Source organism: Sinocyclocheilus grahami, unplaced genomic scaffold, assembly GCF_001515645.1.
Source record: "Sinocyclocheilus grahami isolate Dianchi unplaced genomic scaffold, SAMN03320097.WGS_v1.1 scaffold230.1, whole genome shotgun sequence".
Lineage (NCBI taxonomy): Eukaryota > Metazoa > Chordata > Actinopteri > Cypriniformes > Cyprinidae > Sinocyclocheilus > Sinocyclocheilus grahami.
Window position 1 is genome coordinate 2,298,201 of NW_015505409.1, and position 10,107 is coordinate 2,308,307.

Here is a 10,107-nt window from a genome sequence, read left to right on the forward strand (position 1 = left end):
TGTGAGCCGTCACACAGAGAATGTGAATTAACATTTTTTCATTGTAAATTATAAGATGATCTGTTCTTTTACTTCCAAAACCTGCACATTTAACACAATTTTACTGTAAACTTGAAAAAGTCCCATTAGATATTTTACCGTTTTTCACAGTATAGTGTAAGGGAACTTACTGTTAACCAATTAAAAGTTTTTTAGGATTTTAGTCTTTTACTATTAAAATGACAATAGCTTTTTTTTTTGCAGTGTTTTAGATTTTTCCTCATCAAGAAAAAAACAAAACAATTGCCTCTAGACAATCACAGCAACAATATTACAGTAATATATTATTATTGTCATTTTCACTATAAATGAGACACGAGATGGTGTTGTGTTTGTATGTAGGAGTGGACTGATATACATCGAATATACATCTACTCGCTCAATACTGCAACTGACCAATCAGGATCAAGTATTCCAGAGTGTGGTGTGATTAATGAGTTGCCATAGGGTTTTAAAAGTGTTCAAAAGGTCTGTTGGGTGGCTCCAAAGTTCTTGGCAGTACATAATATCTAAGACTTTCTGTACACCATTACGTAAAGAGAGAATGATGTAGTAGTTGCATAGCACCATCAGCATCCAGCTAAAAAAGTCCATTCTATTTCTAAACACAACTAAAGGCTGCACTCTGAATTGTAAAGGGCAGAAGACGAGAAAAAGAAAGATTGAAAGAGAGTCCTTTGCTGCAGCGGACTCCTCAAATCCATTAACACAGCAGAGATAGAACATAAAGGATGACAGCAGCAGGGAGGCAGAGAGGAAAGCCCCCAGGGATGTGATCAGACGCACATCTTTCAGGCTGACAAAAACTACACACGGAATACAGACAGCGTGCACTCCGAGATGCTTATAGACTGTTACAACTCTGGTTTCTCTAAACCAACATGAGCTCACATACTTCAGAGCACATTTTAGCTAGGAGATCACCCCTTATCTAGCACAAACATGGCACTGATGGACGGAAAACGTAAAAAATCTGCTTGAAGACTAGCGTTGTGAAAGCAGAGAGTTGGCATGGCTGACTTCAGGTGTGCTGCCTGTATTCCCTGCAGGTCCCCTTGTTTGTCTTCAAAGCAAGCGGTGCGCTATTATGAGCTAATCTACAGCAGATCAATACGGCACACTCCAAGCATGCTCAGCCTGACTAACACAATCACTTCTTACATGGCTTCTCTGCAGAGACACAATGGATCTCTGTGGACATGCACTGTGGCGCTTTTGCTGTTTTCTGAAGAGAAACGTTGTAGCAAAGTATTTCAACTGCTCATGATGTTTTCGCTTCAGTGTTTCAAACTGATAAACATGGGAAGCTACATTTCTGACATATCAGTCAAAATACTTGGTCCCACTTTATAATAAGTGTCCCTAATACCTGTGTACTTACATAGTAACTAAATGTGTACATAGTATGTAACCACAGTGTAAGTACACATTGGTACATAGTATCTACAGCTCTAATGTTTGTGTAACTACACACATGTAACAACCCACTGAATGGTGTGTGTAAGTGCAAATGTGTAACAGGACATTGGTAACAACACTTTTTGGTAATGAAAGTACAAATGTGCAACAGGACTAACAGCACTTTTTGGTAAAGAAAGTGTTACACTTTATATTAGATTTACCATGTAATTACTCGGATGTTACACAGCAGCGGCCAGTAAGTTAGGCGTTTACATATAAATTGTGGTTGGTGCCCAGAACGTTACACTTTATATTAAGTGGACAGTTCCTGAGGAGTTACCATGCAAGTACACTGGTATTACAGTGGTGCTCCAACTCGAGATCCAACTCCTCCCACTTTACATATCCCTAAACCTACCCATCTCCACCCCCTGGATCAAATGGTTTCAATTACTCTTATACATATTGTTGTTACAAAATGTAGTTATATAATTCCTGTTACACAATTGTTACACAAGTACTTAGTGAAGTGAAAAAAAGTGTTGTTACCAAAGTCCTGTTACACATTTGTACTTACACATACCATCCTGAGGGTTGTTACATGTGTGTCGTTACAGAAATATTACAGCTCTAGATACTATGTACCATTGTGTACTTACACTGTGGTTACATCATATGTACACATTTAGTTACTATGCAAGTACACGGGTATTAGGTACACAATATAAAGTGGGAACACATACTTTTTGAGGACTGTGTTTTGGAACGCAATTACAGTCAGGTGAACCACTGAAACAAGGTCGTCCATGCAATACACATTAATTTAACAACACAAGATGCAGGGCATAAAACCCTAATGTGGTTAGACAAGAAAAACCTAGGAAGAAATGGTTATTTCAGTGAAAAACCATCAAATGTAAACGGTTACAGTGAATTATGGGAATGTGAATTTAACTCAATTTAAGATGACTTGTTCTTTTCACTCAAAAACTGTACATTTGGTGGTATTTTAAAATTAAATGCCCAACTACTGTAAATCTATTAACTAATTAACACACTTTTAGCGTAGGATTTGTACAGTCTTTTAAATTAGCAATTTTATTCCAGCATTATCATAAATGCTCAAAAAACAAAAACAAATACAAAAAAAATAAAAATAAATAAGATTGAACAGAACAGATTGAACACTTGTGCATTTACTTACGCTCCTGTCCTTTCTTTCTTCTGTGAAACAAAAAGTAGATATTTTGAAAAACATTGGGGTCATGCAAGTGACATGAGGCTGAGTAAATGAGGAAATCTTTTTGCAATGTTTCACATATATGTGGTTAGGGCAACTTTTAGGTTTGCATTATTATTATTATTATTATTATTATAGATTGCTGTACCAAAAGATGTACACTGTGAAATAATGTGGTTCTAAAATGTCACCGTAAGTGGTTTAGCAACAACCAACCACTGATAATCCATGCTGCTTATCTTAAATATTCATGAACAAAACTCACATTCTGCATTTCCTTTAAGTGTTTGACAGAAAAAAATTAACAGTGACCGCAAACTTGGAGTGATTGACGAGTAGTTATTAAAACACGTTGCATGCTGCACTTGTCAAATTAATGTTGTTAACCTCGTAATATGCAAATAACAACCTGTAAGGGTTTGCAGGGTGAAGTCTCAAAGCCTGACTACTCAAGACTGATTACTAACCCAGGGTAAAGTATAAGTTGCTCACTAGGATTAAGTCAAAAATGACTTCGGGTTAACCAGTTCAAGTGTGAAAAACTCAGTAGTGCCTGTTTAGTAGTTAGTATATCTCTGCAAGAACTCAGAAGAAATTCATTTTCCATCAGCCGAACAGCTTCAGTGTGTGCATGAAAAATGTCACTTTCGTAATGCAGACAAGGTCAAAGCAAAGACGTGGGTTTCTCAATAAATTCTTGAAATCATTTTATTTTGCACCTCAAAACAAGACGGGAATGAGTATGTGGTACATTGGGAATGTAGACACAGCTGTACTTTTACAAATTTTTTTTTTGGTGTAAGCTCAGAGAAAACAAAATTGTTAATACAGTCATAATAATTGCACTTCATAAATCTAGACTGTAGCCAGCTTTTTGCCTCTGCCAGAAACCCCCCATCGACTCACTCTCGAGTTTCTAAATTCAATTTACCGGTGAAATTTGACTGACAAAAGAAATGCTAATTTAATGCCAGGGACCGCTGTGCCCATCCAATTTTTCTTTATTTCCCCCCTCTGTGTCCCACAAGGCATTAGTCTTCTCAGTAATCTAAGTGCAGTACATTCACAGGAAAGTCACAGTCGGAATAAATATTTCAGTGTTGAGACAGAGCTTACGAGCGGCCTCAACCCAGCTCGAAACCGCTAGCACAGAGCTGAGAAAAATGCTCGGCCCCTCTCCTTCCACCTCTGTTTGAGAGAGGCAATGATTGTTTTTATCGTTTCAAAAAGAGGAATGGTCAAGCGACACCTCTGACAGTTTACCTCCCCTCAGGTCCTCATTTAATGGAGTCACCGTGAGGGAAGAGTCGTTTGAACCCTAACCAATCGAGAACAAGATTTCCAACAACAGACGGCTCATTTTCAGAATTCCAAATCAGATTAATTTTGGCATGTCAGAATGTGTTTCTATGACTGAAACAGACCTGATCGGCCTAATCTTGTTAATGAGGGCGGTCTCATTTCAGAGCTTTCCAACAACCGGTTACTTTTACATCTGCTTATGTGGAGATTTGATTCCAGTGTAGGTAAATAAATGAGCATTCTGGTGGTGGTTACACCGCAAGAACAGCAGAAACTTATACTGCAGCCAAAGGAGAATAAAATCAAAATTAAAGACCCTTAACGAAACATAAAAAAACCTAAGCATTTTACACTCTTACTCCCTTAGCAGCCAATGCATATTATATACTACAAATATATATATAAAACAACAAAAATAGGTTCAAGTCTTCAAGTTCTTTAAATACATTATATCCGAACGTCTAATTTCCCACCTCCCAAGACTTTCACACATTTTTACACCCCAAGCAGTGCAGTTTCTTTGAAAAAACAAGGTTTTTCCATTTTATCCATTAGCGTCACCTAAAAGCACTGATCTAGTTGCCTTTTTGGTCTTTGAAATGTTGTAATGCGTGCATACCGTTACCTCTTACAGTGTTCTGTGAGCACAGGTTCAACCGTATCTTGTATCTTTTACAGACAAGCGTGGTGCTTTAAGACCATCATCTTCACCGCGTTAATCCAAATAGTTACTTGGGGAGGAGAGGAGGCCATTTTTACTTCATTTAAACTATTGACTCTCACCAAAAATAAAAATATTAGTCTGATAAAATAATTCGAAAGGAAAAATAGAAAAACAATTGGAAAACAACAAAAAAAAATCCCTCTTGGCAAAAAGAGAGAAAAGAATCACAGAATCCACATTTAGGAACATTCCAATTCCCAGCCAGCAATTCTCTCCCAGCTCTGAGCCGAGAGGCACCGATTGGCTTTCCAGCATTCACCCAACCGTATTCTGATCCAGATCTCCCCCAGTCTGCTTTGAGCAGGATCACCAAACTCCACTGCAAATCTAGGCAATGGCAACAACTGCAGTTTGTGATTAAAGATTTTGCAGTCGCTCTTTATATCAGTCAGCCCCGTCTCTTCTTATCTGTAAACAGGGAGGCGTATGTGTGCATGCTGGTGGTCCAATAGTCTCGGCACAGACACGGTCTCGTATCCCTTCCCCAACATCTGCTCCTTGATGCAGGGAGGATGGATGTCATTGATCAGGTATTCCAGTGACTGCAGACTGCTGCTCAACACTGACGTATTACATAGACTCTTACTGGGCAAACTGCAGCACAGACCACCCGTGCTGTCTATGGGCGGGTGGTGATGATGCAGACACGGTCTCGTATCCCTTCCCCAACATCTGCTCCTTGATGCAGGGAGGATGGATGTCATTGATCAGGTATTCCAGTGACTGCAGACTGCTGCTCAACACTGACGTATTACATAGACTCTTACTGGGCAAACTGCAGCACAGACCACCCGTGCTGTCTATGGGCGGGTGGTGATGATGGTGGTGGTGATGATGATGAGGGTGCTGGTGAGGGTGGGGGAATCCCAACTCCCTGTGTCCCGTCACCGGTCCAGCTGTGGTCGTAGCTCCTGGAAGCTCCTGTGGGTTGTAGCAGTCGCTGTCCGGCGTCACCAGAACGCTGTTCCACGGCGGTGCAAAGTACTGACCGACAGAAAAGTTCCCATGCATCCCCACACAGTTCAAAGGGGAGGAGCTGACCTTGTCCAGCCCACCTCCACCGCTCATACTGGCCGTCATCGGGTAACCTCTGGAGGAGGACACTTGCGCCCCTCCGAGCATGATGGACCCTCCTGGGGCGCAGGTTTCGGGCGACTTGCTTATGGCACCTCCGCCTCCGCTCCCTTCGCTGTACATCCTCAAAACCACCTGCTGCTGCTGCTGTTTTTGCCACAGGAGGTAGTCCATACCGTCGGGATACACCCCGGCCTTCATCGCCTCCCCGTTGTGCCCTGGCAGCACCGTCCCTGAATAGGCCATGTTTCCCTGCGGAGCCACACTAGTGACGTAAGTCCCCCCTGAGGAGTTAGCAGTGCCCGGTTTGGATGGGCTGGGGTTCGGCGGTCCCGTCGATGCCCCGTTCTGACACACCTGCTGTAGAGCCTGGGCCTGGCAGTGCTGGTTGATCTGGTAAATGATGCTCTGGATGGAGGGAAGATTCGACTGAGGAGGGAGGTTCAATCCTCGACCCCCCGCAACAGGGATCATGGAGCTGGCCACAGTGACATTAGGGGGGACCGCCAGAGCGGTGGCCTCTGGCGGTTTGGGAGGCCCTGTGTGGTACACAATCTGTCCGTGGCAATGACCTAAAGTGCTGCTGTTGGGAGGCGGATAAGGAGCCACTGCTATCTGCGCCGGAGACAACTTAGTCCTCCTGCCCTCTGAGTTTTTGAGGACGCCCTTTGTGGAGGGTGCGAAAGATGACGAGGAAGATGAGGATGACGACAATGAGACCTTGACCATCGCTAACAGACCCTGGTAGCCCCCTGTGTGGAGGTGTGGGTAGGGGCTGTAGCGCTGTCCGGTGGTGTCGTATCCGTTCACAGTCCGGTTAAGGTGCTTGTGTTGGGGGACCCTATTCTGATCCAGATCTCCCCCAGTCTGCTTTGAGCAGGATCACCAAACTCCACTGCAAATCTAGGCAATGGCAACAACTGCAGTTTGTGATTAAAGATTTTGCAGTCGCTCTTTATATCAGTCAGCCCCGTCTCTTCTTATCTGTAAACAGGGAGGCGTATGTGTGCATGCTGGTGGTCCAATAGTCTCGGCACAGACACGGTCTCGTATCCCTTCCCCAACATCTGCTCCTTGATGCAGGGAGGATGGATGTCATTGATCAGGTATTCCAGTGACTGCAGACTGCTGCTCAACACTGACGTATTACATAGACTCTTACTGGGCAAACTGCAGCACAGACCACCCGTGCTGTCTATGGGCGGGTGGTGATGATGGTGGTGGTGATGATGATGAGGGTGCTGGTGAGGGTGGGGGAATCCCAACTCCCTGTGTCCCGTCACCGGTCCAGCTGTGGTCGTAGCTCCTGGAAGCTCCTGTGGGTTGTAGCAGTCGCTGTCCGGCGTCACCAGAACGCTGTTCCACGGCGGTGCAAAGTACTGACCGACAGAAAAGTTCCCATGCATCCCCACACAGTTCAAAGGGGAGGAGCTGACCTTGTCCAGCCCACCCCCACCGCTCATACTGGCCGTCATCGGGTAACCTCTGGAGGAGGACACTTGCGCCCCTCCGAGCATGATGGACCCTCCTGGGGCGCAGGTTTCGGGCGACTTGCTTATGGCACCTCCGCCTCCGCTCCCTTCGCTGTACATCCTCAAAACCACCTGCTGCTGCTGCTGTTTTTGCCACAGGAGGTAGTCCATACCGTCGGGATACACCCCGGCCTTCATCGCCTCCCCGTTGTGCCCTGGCAGCACCGTCCCTGAATAGGCCATGTTTCCCTGCGGAGCCACACTAGTGACGTAAGTCCCCCCTGAGGAGTTAGCAGTGCCCGGTTTGGATGGGCTGGGGTTCGGCGGTCCCGTCGATGCCCCGTTCTGACACACCTGCTGTAGAGCCTGGGCCTGGCAGTGCTGGTTGATCTGGTAAATGATGCTCTGGATGGAGGGAAGATTCGACTGAGGAGGGAGGTTCAATCCTCGACCCCCCGCAACAGGGATCATGGAGCTGGCCACAGTGACATTAGGGGGGACCGCCAGAGCGGTGGCCTCTGGCGGTTTGGGAGGCCCTGTGTGGTACACAATCTGTCCGTGGCAATGACCTAAAGTGCTGCTGTTGGGAGGCGGATAAGGAGCCACTGCTATCTGCGCCGGAGACAACTTAGTCCTCCTGCCCTCTGAGTTTTTGAGGACGCCCTTTGTGGAGGGTGCGAAAGATGACGAGGAAGATGAGGATGACGACAATGAGACCTTGACCATCGCTAACAGACCCTGGTAGCCCCCTGTGTGGAGGTGTGGGTAGGGGCTGTAGCGCTGTCCGGTGGTGTCGTATCCGTTCACAGTCCGGTTAAGGTGCTTGTGTTGGGGGACCCTGATGTTGGTGGGGAAGATCTTGATGGACAGAGGGCTGTTGGCCGTCTTCTGCGCGTAGGCATCCAGCTCTGCTGCGCTGGGGTAGCGCGGGGAAGGCATGGGGACAGTCAGCTCACCTGCAAGACAAAAAAATACGTAAGAAAACCATGAGTCAGAGTTACGGCCCACAACCTATTTGTCATTTGGAGCTTGAAAGCTACCGGTCACCATCTAATTCATCAGCAGCCAGCACATTCTTCTAAATAGACACTATTCTACATACCGTACTTGTGTGCACATCTCCATCCATTTTAATAGAGACGAGTGTGCTAAGCCTCAATGAGTCAGTCTGAATGACTACGAAAATGTCAGCTAAGAACAAAAATTTTATGGTACAAACCATAGACGCGTAATTCACAAATAATGTGAATATTGAAAATTTTTAATTCACCCTGTCTATAGAAACTATTTTATTCCTCACCCAGTCCTCTCTCTCTCAGTGGAGGTTCATCCCTGGATAAACAGCTCTTTTTTAACTCGAAATTAGGCACCTAAGGCATTATTAAACCAGCGCTTTGTGAAATTAATTTGGCCTCTCTATTGTTCAAAATTGGGTTACCCTTGGAGACGGAAAGGAGAGCGAGCAGGAAGTAAGGAGGATAAAATACTTGTTTAATTGCACTGACACATTTGAGATTTATAAGTAGCACCAGTAGGTCTTAGCCTTGGCCAGGCCAATTTCTCAATTATTCAATCAGACCATCTCCAAATGAAGAGATAGACCTACATTACCCCTCCCATGAACCCCTGAAAACTCCACCCACTGGGAATCCATAACCGGGTTTTTTTCAGCCTGTACCGAGAAACTGTGAGACAAAATGTACTGCAAGAGCTTTGTCATAAAACATGATTGAGACATCCATAAAAAAACTGCGCTGCGAAACGGACTCGCACCTATTAAAACGCAAAGACCCACATGTTGGGCAGGACAGGAAATTATAAAAAAACCCAATAAGCCTTAATGTCTCTGACAGCAAGACAAAGTGTCCTTGTAGTTGGACTCTGTTTTGGCTTGATCGGGGTTTCGAATCAGGCCTGTTCAGAGAAACCCGGGGCTTTTGGGATTCTGAGAAAAACAACTTGGGGAAACAAGGAGAAAGAGCTGCGAGAGGCAGCACAGAGGATGAGCGGAGGTGAAGGGCTGTGGTGAGATTGGATTTAAACGACATTATTCAGGCAATTTCATGGCTACTTAGTTCAGTGCTACAAAAAGCAGAGAGGGAGCGGGCAAAGCACTCAATTTACAAGTGATAAATCAACTGCCACAAATGACTACCAACTCTCTCAAAAATTATATTTTAAGGAAAGTGTGCATATTTTCTGCTTGTTTTTATCATTCTGACTAAAATTAAACTGCCACAAATGACAGTGTCAGCAACTGTCAGAGTGGTTTTCCAGAACTCCGGGATCCAGCTGTGAGGAAGTTGTCACATTTCTGATTGTCACACATCCTTTCCTCTCTAGCTTCCATTAAGCTGACACAGGTCAATCACTCAAGCAGCTAAATCTACATCATCCATGTGCTTTAAGCTCTTAAAATCTAATAGCATGTGGTAAAAAAAGTTGCATATCTATGCAGAGTCAAGAAAACAAATGTTTAGCAATTAATGTTTTTGAAAAAAGTCGCAACATACACTGTCAAATCTGCAGAAGCAGCTGATAAATGATTACATTTTGTTTTCAAAATAGTTTCAAAATCATTAGAATTAGGGATGCACGTATCGGGCCCGATACTGAGCTTCTGTACTCGTACTCGTTAAAAAGCCCCGATACCACACAACATGTGATAAGTGCCACATTCAGACAAAGAAATACTGACAACAGACAGCAGAATGGAGTTATTAGAGATTAAGTTTGTAGTTTGGTCGGATATGTCCTAAACAAGTAAAACAATGCACAAGTTACTTAACGGTAGGGGGAGAGAGAGAGGGAGAGAGAGAGGGAGAGAGAGAGAGAGAGAGAGAGAGAGAGAGAGA

The 10,107-nt window shown here is 44.4% G+C and overlaps 1 protein-coding gene across 1 annotated transcript; it reads right to left on the bottom strand.

Annotated features, from left to right (window-relative positions):
- Positions 1-6,635: 6,635 nt before the first annotated feature.
- Positions 6,636-8,345, bottom strand: LOC107597291 (protein FAM222A-like). The gene has a single exon (XM_016288305.1). It carries the CDS (start codon positions 8,189-8,191, stop codon positions 6,761-6,763), a length of 1,431 nt encoding a protein of 476 aa, XP_016143791.1. The 5' UTR covers positions 8,192-8,345; the 3' UTR covers positions 6,636-6,760.
- Between the last annotated feature and the right edge of the window lie 1,762 nt (positions 8,346-10,107).